The 15,923-nt window shown below is 48.2% G+C and overlaps 1 protein-coding gene across 7 annotated transcripts in view; it reads left to right on the plus strand.

Annotated features, from left to right (window-relative positions):
* The window catches only part of LOC144733531 (dystrophin-like), a 393,684-nt gene that overhangs the window by 93,835 nt on the left and 283,926 nt on the right, over positions 1–15,923 (plus strand). For all 7 annotated transcript variants that reach the window (XM_078615485.1, XM_078615482.1, XM_078615479.1 and 4 more), the window contains 4 exons: positions 2,518–2,610; positions 5,969–6,141; positions 8,049–8,167; positions 9,794–10,593. In XM_078615485.1, coding sequence (XP_078471611.1) covers positions 2,518–2,610; positions 5,969–6,141; positions 8,049–8,167; positions 9,794–10,593 — 1,185 coding nt within the window. The remainder of the gene's footprint in view (positions 1–2,517; positions 2,611–5,968; positions 6,142–8,048; positions 8,168–9,793; positions 10,594–15,923) is intronic.

Genomic DNA, 15,923 nt, shown 5'->3' on the forward strand with positions numbered 1-15,923 from the left:
TAGGCGGAAAAACGCACTTTGTCAGATGCCCCTTTCTCTTCCGCATACGTCGCAGCCCTCCTGCGCAAAGATAAAACCGCCGGTGGAATTGCAGCATTATCCTGAGCCGGGGTTTTGTTGCCCCGCGGGTATAAGTAGGAAGGCTCCATGAAGAAAATTGTTAATATGGCGAAATAGTGCATTTTATCATCCACATTACCTGGCCATCTTGCATTGGCTATGACTGCAGCGCATTGCAGTCAATGTTGGCCTTCATGATAGCCGGCCAGGTGGCTCAGCTGCAGAGCGAGCTGCTCCCAATTGAAAGGTTGCGAGTTCAAATCCTCAGCCCATCACATTTAGGAAGCCACTGTGAGCGATGCACTTTAAATCTAGATTGAAAACCCATGACTTTAGAACTTCTTTGTGCCTGATCATTGGTTTTTATCCTTCTATCTGGCAACAAAACTGACACCTTTTTCACAAGGAGTCATGTTTGCATAGACCACAATACCTGCAGCCATAATGCAAACAAAAAACAGGTTTTTTTGTATTATGGCTGCAGGTATTGTGGTCTATGCAAACATGACTCGTTGTGAAAAAAAGGTGTCAGTTTTGTTGCCAGATAGAAGGGTAAAAAACAATTATCATATTTTTTACTGCCAAATGAGGTTCCAATGGTGTGAATACTTTGTGCGTGTTTAGTTTGTCCCCCCCCCCCCACCTGCACCTCCGTTTAGCGCAGTTGGATAACATGCGGTGTGAAAGAAGTTCATTGTACATACATTCATCACTCCAAGGGTCATTAAAAATGTACCGGCTTTGTGCAGGAGTCAACAATGGATGACCTTTAAGATAAGACTCGCCGTCTTTGCCATGTGAATGTGGAATTTCCACCGCTGACAAGGGGTTTTAAACAGGAGACGCACACCGCCTCGAGAAATAAACCTTTGACCTGTCGTTTTTTTCCGAGTCGCCCGTAAATTTGACCGAGGCAGCTTTTTGATTGTGAAGAGATGCATAAATATATATTTATTTACACCATACTTTGAACTTTCATGAACAGTAACAAAAAAGTTTCGATTTAAAGCTTTCGTGACTGCAGGGATTCATCTTCTTGGTTCTTTCGGTAAAGTCACGTAGAAAGGATATAATAAAACAATAAAAATATAAAATAATAAAATATTTTTTTCGATTTAAAGCTTTCGTGACTGCAGGGATTCATCTTCTTGGTTCTTTCGGTAAAGTCACGTAGAAGGGAAGTAATAAAATAATAAAAATAAAACATAATAAAATAATTCTCACGACGTTTCGGCTACAACGCAAGCAGCCGTCTTCAGGTGAAGAACAGGTCTGTCAGACGCTGTCTTTCCGACAGACCTGTTTTTCACCTGAGGACGGCTGCTTGCGTTGTGGCCGAAACGTCGTGAGAATTATTTTATTATGTTTTATTTTTATTATTTTATTATTTCCCTTCTACGTGACTTTACCGAAAGAACCGAGAAGAGTAAAAAAAAAAGATCAAATCAATTAATGACTACCTGTTAAGAGTGCGAAACTACCTGAGCAAACAATGTGAGTATAGTAATCGTCAAATTGTTACTGCAAATGCTATGAGGACATCAACATAAAAGGTTACGTGCACCGATCGTCAAAATTGAATGTTTTTCGTCTGGGCTTGGATGAGGAATGTAAATCTCCACGCCTAATGGGGCGTGAAATGCGAGGCATTTGGGGATTGTCATTCAGAAATCATCGCTCATCATCAGTGCCGCATTCCTGTGGCGCGGTGCATTTGTTGATTGATTTTATGCGCCAACAAATGTGAGTGTCGCTTAGCCCCATCTGCTGTGTTGTGAGATTTGAGTGACTTACAAAGGAAGAGGGTGGGGGAAGCTGCGATGATATTCGCTCCGACGGCCCGTGGCAACTTCCGGCAATGTGTAAATTTCCTCCGTCGCCATGTCAAAAATGTCTTCCCCAGATCTCTCTTGTCCGCGTGTTTAGTGGGGTCTATACTTTACCTGTTGTTGCCCAACGATCACGGGAAGGGTGTGGGATCTCACGTCGCCAAATTGGAGTGGAGGGCCATTCGTCTCAATGCAGACGATCGTGCAAAATCGATGCGTCCAATATTTTACAAAGTACATCGTCATCTTACTCTCCTGCATTTGTGCGCACGCACGCACGCACGGGATGGGAATCGGTGGTGTGGTAGTTAGTTCACCGCACCTGCGAACCTGGTGACATGAGTTCGAATCCCGCTCACGACAAAGGTCGGTGGCGATAATTATCTGAACCGGTTCTGGGTCTCCACCCACACTTTAAGTTAGTACCTAATGCGGTGTGTCTAAACATCAGCACTGGGGAGACAAACGTGTTGGGGACCCCCACTCCTTTGTGTGGCGTACCAGCCTTGATAGGTGCCCGCTGAAGGCACTTGCCCCAAGAGTGTGTTAATGGCTATATGGTGGGGGAGTGGATATTTGTCTTTTTTTGTCGCTGGATATGTTTGTGCGTTCATGCCCCCATGCTCAGGTGGAGCTCGTTAACATTGGGGGCCCGGACATTGTGGATGGAAACCACAAGCTCACGCTCGGTCTCATTTGGAGCATCATCCTGCACTGGCAGGTAAGGGTTATGGCAACTGGAGGAGTCGTTCACTTCGGCCCCCCCCCCTCCGCTCCATGGCGAGTTCACAATGCGGACGGAGGTCATGATTTGATTGAACATCAACACCAAAATTATTTTAGTATATATAGCGTCCGAGTGCAGCTCAATTTGAAGACCTTTTTAAAAAAAATTACAATTGGGTAGAAGGCAGAGGTGCAGGAATGGTCATGGGGTATTGGAAACTTATGGGAGCCGAGAGAACACCAGTGTGGCACTGCCTGGGATGAGGCAACTTGGGCCCAGCCCACCACCAACAACAGCATCAGCAGCAGCATCATCATCAGCAGCAGCATCATCAGCAGCAGCAGCATCATCATCAGCAGCAGCAGCAGCATCATCAGCAGCAGCAGCAGCGCCGTTGAGTCACAGGGCATCCTCGGAGAGCTGGGGCCATACAAAGTCTTATTTGAAGCAATTCAAGAATTATATTCTTGGCTCTTTCGGTAAAGTCACGTAGAAGGGAAAACAATAAAATAATAAAAAATAAAACAATACAATTATCACGACGTTTCGATTGCAACACATGCAACACAAGCAATCATTGTGAAAACCACAGCTGTGGTTTTCACAAAAATATTGTTTTAATCAATTCTTAAATTTCGATTTAAAGCTTTCGAGACTGCAGGGATTCATATTCTTGGTTCTTTCGGTAAAGTCACGTAGAAGGGAAAAAATCAAATAATAAACATAAAATAATAAAAAATTCAAATTTTCTTGCTGTGGTTTGCAATCGAAACGTCGTGAGAATGTAACTGTTTAATTTTTATTATTTTATTGTTTCCCCTTCTACATGACTTTACCGAAAGAACCAAGAATATGAATCCCTGCAGTCACGAAAGCTTTAAATCGAAATTCAAGAATTTATGAAAACATTATTTTTAACTCTGTGGTGAATGCTAGTGCCTCCAAGGGCTGGACCGACGTTACATCACGGTACCACGAGCAGTGGATGATGATGGCTGATAAAAAATAATAATTGTGAAGAAGATGATCGTGATGATGATATTAGGTGTGTTGCAGTATAATTCGCTCAGATGCTCGGTTACTTGGCAGGAGTGTCTGTGTAAATCCTAATTTGCGAGGGAACCATGCAATATTATTGCCGTCGTACTTGGAATGCCTTGGCAGCCTGTCAAAGCACTCCCGCTAACGGCTGCGCATGATTTTCTGCTCTGCGCGATGGTCAGGGACTCTCTCCAATCAGGGCAGCACAAAAGGCCACTCCTGGCGAATTTTGAAGCAAGACATTTTTTTTAAATATATAGCACCGTGTAATCTTGCCGTCCTTTCAGTCGCCGTGCGTCTGCAACGGCCGGGTCCTTGAGCGCAACAATAATAGGGATAATATGTGGATTACCGGGTAGTGGCGTTTATCTTTCGTGGCCCTGACCCACGAGTGGCTTTTGTGCCGTTTTTAATACGCATTTGAAAAGGGCAGGAAATTAGTGCAGCTCCCGAGGCAATATTGCTCGCTATCGCTTCAACGTTGCGCAGAGATAGAGCTGAGGCCCGCCGCTCGTTCTCTCGGCGGGTCTGGGATCGGCCGTTTGAAATTGAAAAGGCCGAGGGCAGGAAATAAAGCGGAAGCGTCGCCAGGCACCACGGTGGCGAGATGCTGACTACTCCCTCGCCTGGTATGCAGGAGGTCGTGGGTTTGATCCCGACACTGACGTTTGTGCATTTGCAGTTTGCACGTCGTCCTCCCCGTGGTCACGTAGTTTAATAATAAGAGTCCTTATAATGTTCTTGGTTCTTTTGGTAAAGTCACGTAGAAGGAAAATAATAAAAATAAAACATAATAAAATACAATTCTCACGACGTTTCGGCCACAACGCAAGCAGCCGTCCTCAGGTGAAGAACAGGTCTGTCGGAAAGACAGCGTCTGAATGGTCCTTATAATGTTACAGCCCTTTGTCAATCCGATGATGGATGAAGACCTCGCCATTATTTTTGCCATAGCTGGGAAAGGGACTGAGGTTAGTCGATTCGTAGGGCAATGTTGAAACCACTGTGGCATAAATTTCGATTTAAAGCTTTCGTGACTGCAGGGATTCATATTCTTGGTTCTTTCGGTAAAGTCACGTAGAAGAGAAATAATAAAATAATAAAAATATAACATAACTTCACCAGATGAAGCAGTGTGGGTGATCAAATGAAATGAAAATGATGCTCATCTCATTTGTTTGCTAAAGCAAATGCCAATAGATAACAGATGTGTGGAAGACCAATGGACTTCTCGACTAAAACGTTTTTATTTTTTTATTATGCATTTGTCTTCACTTTCAACATGAAGCTTTTTTCAATTCCTTTGTCAATTAATTTTTTATCTGGCCAGGCGACTCTGTGGTTACAGCATGTGGCTCTCAATTACTGCCAGCAAACAATCCATTAATTTGTGTTTTGACTTGATAATACAATCGGAAGCGGTTGCGTTCAATTCTAGTTTTGAGGGTCACCTCAGCTCATGGCCTAGGATTGGTAGTCCTGTGAATAATCTCACCCTTATTATGACAGGATTGTGCAGTATTTACCGCTGGCCCTGGAGATTAACACTGCCCCATTGCTCGCTCGAGCAGGAACACTTTCATGGATTTATAGGGAGAGCGGTAACCTCACAGTCATTCTCATGTCATACAGTGCGATCCTCCTTCTTAAACGTTAACATCGTTCGGAACGTAATTCTCTTTCTATCTATCATCTGCCAGCCTCGCTGCAATGCTGATCTGTAATCCGGTCCATTTGATACGTCATCTGTCGATCGCCTTCATAGTCTACCTCGTAGTCTCTGCCCAGGTGTTGTACATACACTTTTGCATGTATGTACGTTGAACTTCTTTTGCACCGTACGTAGCCAACCGTCCTAATCGGAGGTGTGGGAGAAGGGTAACAAACTAAAGACAAAAAGCAGTTCTAAAGAAATGGGTGTTCAATCGACATGTAGAAGTGCATTGCTCCAGTGGCCTCCCAATATCGAAAGGAAGAGCATTCCAGATGGTCGCAGACATGCATCTAAAAGCATGCGATGCGGTGACCACCATCTTTGCTCAATGGCTAGCCAAAAGCCGCTGCTGCGAGGGTGACGAGTTGGCGTGATGATGGTTTATGCTCCTTGCTGATGAGATTGGCAAGGCTGGCGTTGTAGTATGGCCTCTTCCAAAAACACCTCCAGATTTGAACGCGGCCCGCTAGACGCCCGCAGTTCTTTAGAGGGTTCGCACAAGGGTCCGAGGTTCGTCGTTTGAACGCAAAGAAGTGAAACGTCGTGACACGCCAATGCTGACCGTGCTCTCCCCCCCCCCCCCCCCTCCGATGGCAGGTGAAGGACGTGATGAAGGATGCGATGTCCGGTCTGGAGCAGACGAGCAGCGAGAAGATCCTGCTGAGCTGGGTGCGGCAGTCGACGCGCGACTGCCCCGACGTGAACGTCACCAACTTCACGAGCTGCTGGTCCGACGGCTTGGCCATCGGCGCGCTGCTCCACAGCCACAGGTGCAAGGCAGCGGGGCGAGGAACGACATCGCACGTGGCGGTGCAGTCATCCGGAGAAAATAACTTTTAAGTCTATTGATTGCCGCGAAACCTCTCGCGTTTCGGGGCATCGGGAACATCAACCGTAGCAGGATTGCAACAGGCCTTTGCACACGTCTCCTTCATAAATGGGAAGTTTCAGACAAGCCACAGTACTGCGATTGTGGCCATGCGACCCAAACTATGGGCCATATTGCAAACCTATTGTAGTCGGGCGCTCCTTCAACGGAGGAGGAACGGCGAAAAACTGCGCAAACTCGCTCCTCTGAAGCCCTCTCATCGTGGCTAGCAGACCTCGACATTGGCATTTAGAGTCTCAATGTCGTATTGCCTTTGCGCAAGATGGGATAGAATCATTTTAAAAACTACTACGTTTCGATCGCAACACAAGCGGTCATCTTCTCAAGCGGAACCTGAAGACGACCGCTTGTGAAGACGACGGCTTGTGTTGCGGTCGAAACGTCGTAATTTTTTTTTCTTTTTTGTTATTTTCTTTTGAAGCTATCTACGTGAAAATCGATTTAAAGCTTTCGTGACTGCAGGGATTCATCTTCTTGGTTCTTTCGGTAAAGTCACGTAGAAGGTAAATAATAAAATAATAAAAATAAAACATGATAAAATAATTCTCACGACGCTTCCGCCACAACACAAGCAGCCGTCCTCAGGTGAAGAACAGGTCTGTCGGAAAGACAGCGTCTGACCCAAGAACATGAATTCCTGCAGTCACGAAAGATTGAAGTCAAAATAGGCTAGAATGTTTCAGTGCAGCAATGTCTAGCCCCCCCTCCACCCCCATTCACTCCCAATAACAGCATCGTGATACCTATAGCCGACACCACAAAGGAGCAGGGGAACATTGACCCTCAACTTGACGGATGGGGGAGCCAAGCAATAGACTTTAGTCCCCCCTCCCTCCCCTCTCTTAAAATCACTCTGAATAGTGGAGAAACAGTATAAGGTATGTGGTTTTTGTTAGCACGTTGTTTTGCGCTTAGAATTATACCTGCACTATGTGATTTGAAATGTCATTGATAAAGAATAAAACTGTGTCGTTGCGCTCGTGTTATATAAGCAGCCACCTTGTGTCCCGCATCCCCTTGGCTCCACAGCTCCTTCACACTGAACTTGCACATTTATTTCTATCTAACATCAACAGAAAGTATTCTTGGTTCTTTCGGTAAAGTCACGTAGAAGGGAAACAATAAAATAATAAAAATATAAAACATATTTTTTTTATTAAAAATTAAAAAAAATATTTTTAAAAAATTTACTTTATTGTTTCCCTTCTACGTGACTTTACCGAAAGAACCAATAATATTAATCCCTGCAGTCACGAAAGCTTTAAATCAAAATCATTGGAAAGGTTCCGCATTGGGTCGTATGGCCATTTCCACGAACGAGACGAGAGTTTGGCTTCGCATAGGGTGAAAGCAGATTACCGGGAGAAAACCCACCTTTTTGTATTTTAGTTCGTTGTCCTTTCTCCGCACCTCCGATTAGCACATGTGGCACTACGTACAGTGCGAAAGAAGTTCTACATACATACGTACATACCGGCGGGTGACACTCGGCACTGCCATATCCCGGGCCACACGTCGCAGCCCAATGCCTGTTCAATCTGGAAAGCCCTGGCGGTCATTCTTTTAGGCACTCGCCAGGCTCAAGCATGCTCAGCTTCCGAGATCCGACTGGATTAGCTGAATGTATGTGATGTGTGTTGAAGTTCTCTCCCCACCGTATGTAGCCAATCGTGCTAATCGGAGGTGCAATTGATGCGGTTTGTTCGTCAACAGGTTGACTTGTGACCCGTGACCCTCCCCCGACCAACTCATCCCATCATCATTTTCCTCGTCTGCCCATGTGCCCAGGCCGGATGTGTTTAACCCGGTGGAGGAGCTGCGGGAAATGACCCCTGTGCAACGTCTGGAGAGAGCATTTTCATTGGCCAAGGATCATCTGGGCATCGAGCGACTCCTTGACCCAGAAGGTAGGAGCATATTATAATAATAACAACATGTATACATGTACAACATCGTCGTTGTCAGTCATGGTCAATCCACTCCTGGATGAAAGCCTCCCTAACCACAAGCAGTCACCAACACCCCCCCCCACCACCATGATCCTGTGTAGCAAAAATCTGCCCAGAGGTTACACGCCAGCTGATGTAATCGCTCCATCTCTCCCCGGGTTAACGTCCTCCCGGATGCAGCCCATCCTTTGGCCGCCCACTCCGTCGCTATTCGTGACCATCGGCTGTCATCGCATGCCTAGCGACGTGCCCTTCCCAATCCCGCTTTTTTTCCACTTCACGGTTTGGATGATGCAAAATTGCTAATGTGTGGCCATATTGTCCATCCGCTGCTGGATGAAGGCCTCTCCACACACACCGTACATGTCGTGGGCGTTGACTAGACGAGAGCACGCTGCTCGGTGCGGGTTGGTGAACAGGGGGTGACTCGGTTACTGTTTCTGTTAATTGCTCGCCACTGATGTTAACCGTGGCTGGAAATTGGAACGCAGGTCGCCGAGTTCATAGCGCACCGTACTATAAATCGCATAACTTTTTGTTTTTAACCGAGGTCCTCTGTGGGTCATCCCTATGAAACCGCTTATGACTGCATGTTTCTTACCTGCGTCAAAAAATAATAACAATCCATCAATAATGAAATAACCGTGATGGTAAAAAAATAACAATGCACAATAACAAACAAAATAAAGTTAACCCGCTGGCTTAAAGGCATCCGAATTATTGTAAAGACACATTTATTGCGTTGGACCTTAAAAAAGTTGTATTTATTTGTTCCGTGTTGGGGGGGAAAAAATATTATTATTATTTCGTAACGGATCGATAAGTAATTTTTCAACACAAACAGAGGATGTTGCTGCAGTGCGTGTGCCAGCCACTGCTGAGGTTTGTTGCTTCGGATTAGAATGTGAAAGCACAGCTTTTTGTAATCGGAAAAACAACTTTCTTTTGTCATTGTTCATACCAGAATCTTTACGAATAATTTTTTTATCTAGAAAACAAAGACATTTATTTTTCTCACTGGGGATAATAGCAATCATAAAAATAATAAGAAAACTTGCAACGCACGCAAATTTTGAAAACGGACCAAAGTTCGAGTGTGACTCAGAGGCACGAAGCCCAGCTCGGTGACCAAGAAGAGGGCTTTTAGCGGGACAGGCTCACCGTCGCCGTTGCCAAGTGATGATTTGTGAACGCGAACGAAGAATGTAAAAGCGGCATGGAATTCGGGCTGGAATTCCGGACGGAAAGTGTCCATGGCGAAACCGGCAATCGGCAGTTCCACAGTCCACGATTTTTTGGGACGAGCAAAATCAGGGATGCGCTGCGCATTTTTATCGGTTTTCAGAGGGAAGAGTTAATAACGACGACGCCGTCAGGCTTGACGGAAGACCTGAGGTAAAGGGTGTTGAAAACTCATTTCTTTAGAACTGCTTTTTTCCATTACGTTTCGTTGTCCTTTTCCACACACCTCTGATTTTTAGCACGGTCGGCTACGCGAGGGGGCCACAATAAGTTTGACGTACGCGAGTGGTGGCGGAGGATTGCTCGCCCGTTGTAGTGACCGCCAATCGCGTTGCTTCGCAGACGTGGCGACGGCGCGGCCCGACAAGAAGTCGGTGCTGATGTACGTGACGTCGCTCTTCCAAGCGCTGCCCCAGCGCGTGTCGCCAGAGTCCCTGCGCGAGGTCGAGTCGCTGCCCTGGAACGCCGCCGGCGGCGGAACAAACTCTCCCGACCCCCTGCGCCACCGCCATCGCGCCTACGCCGGGGCGGACCCCGCGTTCCTCCCACCGCGGTCGCTGCCCTTCCTCGCCGAGCACGACTCGCCAGTCCCCGGGCACTGGTCGCCCGTGTCGGGCAGCCGTTCGCCGCTGCCGGGGCAAAGGTCGCCTCTGCCGGGCCGGGATTCCCCGCAGCTGAGACGCGCCTCGGCGTTCCCGTCCCGCGAGTCGTTGGCGTCCGGCCGATCGTCGCCGTTCCCTTCCTGGGAGTCGTCGCACTCGGGCCGCTCCTCGCCCTTCCCGACGCGGGAGTCGCCGCTGCCGGGAGGTTTCTCATCCCGTCCCGGACGCCAGGGTCCCGCGCGGGAGCACAAGTCGCCTCTGCCAGCTAGGAAGTCGCCCAGCATCGGTAGAAACTCGCCGGTCCCGCGCGACTCTCCCGTCGCAGGGCTCGGCTCGTCACTGCCAGAGCCGATTACTCCGTCGCCAGTGCAGCAGGATTTGGCGCCCGGTGGCCAACGCGATGAGGTGTCGTGTGGATCGTCCCTGCCTGCTGCTCGTGTGCACGATAGACGCCGTGCAGGGGATGACTCCCTTGCGCCGACGCAAGACACAGCTGAGACGGAAGCAACCCCACTGCCGCCCTGTGTCAGTCTCCCACGGGTAAGTCTTCTGTCACGTAAAAAACACACACTTTCCAGCTTCGTCTATAAAGAAAATCTAACATGAACAAAACTTTGCTACAGAGTTGTGCTTCTCATCGATACTTGCCCCCCGGTATCTCCAGTGATAAGGAGATGCCCTCGGCCCTGCCAGCTGCTATCTGGGCCCCCTTGTCTCATCACAGTCGAGGGATGTATTGCTTTCTTTAGCGAGAAAAACTGTTATCACTAATTACAGACTTCCAAGGACAAAATGTTGGAAAGCAAAACGGAATCCATTATGGTGCATGGTTTTTTGACATGTTTTTTTTTTATTGCTAATAACACATTTGTAACCGATGCAAAAACCCATCAGCTAGAAATATGCCAGCAGGCTGTAAATAAAATGGTAATGCTAATATACGTATAATGAATCAAATGTGTTTTGGGCAATAAAAGTACAACATGAAATACCCAGCATGCTTTGCATGTCAAGTTGATGGCACCACGCTTGCATATGTTTTACATACAGCCTGTGAAATTGTATTTTCATTACATGATCAACAAAAGTAGGTCGATGGAAATAATCTTTAGTTGCATTGCAGAGGTTCAGAAAGAGCATATAGGTATGAGCGATATCAATGCAGCAATAATCTACATTTTTTACTGCTTTTTGTGTTTAGTTTGTTGTCCTTCCCCGGCACCTCCGATTACTACGGTTGGCTACGTACGGTGCCAAAGAAGTTCAACATACAAGTATACACACAAATAATTTTTTTTATTCTGCTGGAACCTGCGTTGACCCCTACCCAGTTTCGCAGCGTCTGCATCGCCCTCGGCTCGAAATCCTCCCAGGGTTGTTTGCGTCAATGACACTGACTGCCTGGCTCATCGGGACGACAGCGTCGATTGATTGCATTTTGCTCGTGTCGGTGGAGCGCCGTCGCTGCTCATTGCCCCGCTGCAGTCTTAGCAAGCGTGGCTCAGGTGGCTGCCTACGCCTGTGATTACTTGATGCGGCACACGTAGGGCGCCAGGAGTCGTTGGGATTGAAGCGGCGCAAGCTGTGAGTGTCGGTGAACGCAGCCGAATGTTTTGTGGACTGTTCTTGCATTCCCTTTCGCTTGCCTGGCTGTTGAGTGGTGGCGTAGTTAATTAGCGCACGGTTCTGTGAACCCAGCGACCTACCTGCAATTCCCAGCCGTGGCTAACAACAGTGACGAGTGATGTGTCAACCGGCCCTGAGCCGCTCCACCCCTCCACCCAACCTGCGTTGACCAACGCGGTGAAGTATGGTCAAGCATTTATCCCTCCTAAGAACGAAGCGGGGGGAATTTCTCCACAAATCTGGCTGCAGCCTGATGATGCTGGTTGTAATTACTGGCAAAACGTCGTACTCGAATTGTGGATGTTTGTGGGTTTACTCTCCAACCCACCGGTGTGTGGTACTTGTAATGAATTGTCATGGGTTTTGTTTACGTGACAAACATCACTAATTGGATGTGTCGGTTGGTGGCGGGTTTAAGGACGCATTTATATTTACGTGATTTAACCCAAAAAAACTCTCATGGATATGGTCAAGCCACCACCACGGCCGATAGTGTGAAGAAGTTTTCACGTCTCGGTGATTCGACAAAGGGCCGTCGATTACGAGTGATATTCATCACAACAGTAACGCCATTATTTTTTTCATGTTTAAATCAATATTTAGTTGAATATCACCTTAAATGTGTTGCCCGCTTGCTGTACTTGGCAATTGCTACATTGAACATCACTCGTGCTTGCAGTGACACTTGAGCCCAATATGCGCACTTAATATCAACTTGCAAGCAATGGAGGTTGTGAGTTGCAGCTGAGTAAATAGGAGTGGACAGCAAGAGAGGCGTGGGTAAGTGGTGGCGTGGGCAGTGGCCTGAATTTTATTAATGGCCTCTGACAGCGGTGAGCGATATCACAACCAGTCCTTGACCTCCCCCAGGTGTACTCAGCCTCAAATGTATACTTGGTGCAGTGTGCATTCCTTGACCTGGAGAAACGAAGGCAGTTTAAAAAATCAGTTGCCAAGTGATCTCCCAACTAATCCCTTGGCCTCCGAGAGGTAAACTCGGCCTCATGTTGGAGTACCTTGTGCAGTGTGTAAACATCAGCACTAAATAAGCAAAGGCTGACCGAACCGTTCCCGCCATGCGCCGCGATGGCCTTTCACGGGTGCTTGCTTATAGTGATCGCACACCCGACAGCCTGTTGACGATTAAACGCGGGATCTTTGCCGTCGAGTGGGAAGGCCCGCTCTAGGTGTGTGCGAGGAATGGAAGGCAGGCGACAGGTCGGCTGACAGACGCCCAAATGGACGGGTGGACAAGGCAGACGGGGACGGCCAGATGGGCACTCAAACTGGCAAGGGGCGTTTGTGCCATCCACGTACAATCCACTGGGGGCTTAACCATTTTAGGGTTTCGTCATCGTCAGCCACGACCAATCCACTGCTGCATGAAGGCCTCCCCAAGCCGCCACCGCCTCACTCACGATCCCGCGATGCGTTGATCCACACGGCGCGTGCGAGCGAATCGATTTCATCGCGCAATCTCCTCAGCAGACGTCCTCCCGGGACCCGTTCAACTCCTTTGGCCACGGTTGTTGAATTAGCGCCTAATTGGTTGTCAGCAGCGTGCAAAAAGGGGCCTGTCAACCGTGGACTGTGTCGAGAGTGATCGGGGGAGTCTGTGGCTGCTGTTTGTGATGTTTGATAGCTATGCCCCCCGAACTTAATTTTTTCAATTATCGTACATTTTCCGTTGATGCCACAAGGCGTTGTTTGACATTCGTTTAATGGTAATGATGACAGTTGTGACAGTGCCAGTGGCGCTTGTAAAACACGGTGGCAAAAGTTGTTGCAGTGTGTGTGTGTAAATGACAGTTTGTAAATTATGGTAATTAATCTTGAGACGACCATTGCTTTGGTTTAGTGCGCATGCAAATATCTTCTGCCTCTGGTCCACCCAGCAGTACACATGGAAACATCTCCCATGGTGGGGTAAAAGTGTGGGGACTCCCACTTCTTCCTGGCCACAGTGGAAGTGTAGGCCAAATACCTGGCAGAGGGGTTCTCTAGAGACAAAGAACCCCCCCACTCCCCGTGTAGCCTTAACAGACTGTTGGGGCAAGTGCTGTAAGCGAGCAGCACCAATGAAGGCTGTCTAGAGGACAGAGGCAGTCGCATTACCGAGCAATCGCAAGGCTGTCCTTTTGCCTTTCTAATCTTCAGCCAGCTTCTGCAGTCGTCGTCGCTGCATATCCAATTGCCAGTTTTTATATTTTAATATTCTTTTCGCGGCGAGGCCCGCGCACATACGCACGCTTATGTATGTTTGATTAATGTGGTGTTTGGGGAATTGTGCGCATCCTGGAATCGGAAGCTTTACCATTTAATTTGGCTTAATTAAATATATGGGTTTTTTTTATTATGTAGAACATGCCCCGATAATAATATGAATGATATGGGCTGGGTAAACGCATGCGCCTCTTCTGTGTTTCCACACGAGTTCACCGCTAACACTTTAAAATCGCAATTTGGATTAATCTAACGTCGAAATGCAGAGTGGTGACACGGCTATTAGCCCACTGCGCCGTGTACCCGGTCAACCTACGTTCACGGCTAACATTGGTGGCGAGGTGATATCTCAACCGGTCTTGGATGGCCCCTCAACCTTCACCAACCCTGCGCTCATCAGCGCCGTGAGGCCACGGTCAAACAACCGTCACGACTGACACGGGGTGGGGAGGGAGGGGGGGAGGCCTTCAACCCGCAGTAGAATTACAACAGGGCCTTGAATTAAATCCGTAAATAAATACCTCATGAATGGATGAATGGGAACGGCTTGATAATAATTCCAGAGCTTGAAATACTTCATGTAAATGACATGCAAATGTAACAAAAAACATGTTAATTACAAAAAAATATTAATTGAATGCATATTCTTCAAATGAATGCTTGTTATCTCAGAATATTTATCTGGCCCTTGGTATACACATGCCCAGGTGCGCGATGAATGGGGTATAAACTATCTTATTTAGCATATTTTGCTACATCGGAATCGCCTTAACTGCGTTTCTTCTTGCTGTATTCTAATAATGCTCGTGTGCTTCCATTACATTCACGTTGAACCCGAGTATGGCACATTGTGGTTACAGCCGGCAGTGGATAGGCCACACGTCACCAATGATGTGGCCTGGTCCGTAGCCCCGGTGAGGTCCCACACATTGCACAGCTCCTGCAGTAGCCGACAGACCAATAGACGGCGTCCCATGGTCCGTGTCTCACCGCATGCACGCGCGTGGCAGTGTCATTAGAGCAGCAGCGCACTTCTGCACGTTGACCTGTGAGCTGCCCGCTCCCAATCGAAGCGAGTGGAGTGGCCGAGTGGTTTGGATGGGTGAGTTGCTAGAGTAGCCTCACTTCTGCACGTTGACCTGTGAGCTGCCCGCTCCCAATCGAAGCGAGTGGAGTGGCCGAGTGGTTTGGATGGGTGAGTTGCTAGAGTAGCCTCACTTCTGCACGTTGACCTGTGAGCTGCCCGCTCCCAATCGAAGCGAGTGGAGTGGCCGAGTGGTTTGGATGGGTGAGTTGCTAGAGTAGCCTCACTTCTGCACGTTGACCTGTGAGCTGCCCGCTCCCAATCGAAGCGAGTGGAGTGGCCGAGTGGTTTGGATGGGTGAGTTGCTAGAGTAGCCTCACTTCTGCACGTTGACCTGTGAGCTGCCCGCTCCCAATCGAAGCGAGTGGAGTGGCCGAGTGGTTTGGATGGGTGAGTTGCTAGAGTAGCCTCACTTCTGCACGTTGACCTGTGAGCTGCCCGCTCCCAATCGAAGCGAGTGGAGTGGCCGAGTGGTTTGGATGGGTGAGTTGCTAGAGTAGCCTCACTTCTGCACGTTGACCTGTGAGCTGCCCGCTCCCAATCGAAGCGAGTGGAGTGGCCGAGTGGTTTGGATGGGTGAGTTGCTAGAGTAGCCTCACTTCTGCACGTTGACCTGTGAGCTGCCCGCTCCCAATCGAAGCGAGTGGAGTGGCCGAGTGGTTTGGATGGGTGAGTTGCTAGAGTAGCCTCACTTCTGCACGTTGACCTGTGAGCTGCCCGCTCCCAATCGAAGCGAGTGGAGTGGCCGAGTGGTTTGGATGGGTGAGTTGCTAGAGTAGCCTCACTTCTGCACGTTGACCTGTGAGCTGCCCGCTCCCAATCGAAGCGAGTGGAGTGGCCGAGTGGTTTGGATGGGTGAGTTGCTAGAGTAGCCTCACTTCTGCACGTTGACCTGTGAGCTGCCCGCTCCCAATCGAAGCGAGTGGAGTGGCCGAGT

Source organism: Lampetra planeri, chromosome 47 (genome assembly GCF_965212315.1).
Source record: "Lampetra planeri chromosome 47, kcLamPlan1.2.h2, whole genome shotgun sequence".
NCBI classification, from domain to species: domain Eukaryota; kingdom Metazoa; phylum Chordata; class Hyperoartia; order Petromyzontiformes; family Petromyzontidae; genus Lampetra; species Lampetra planeri.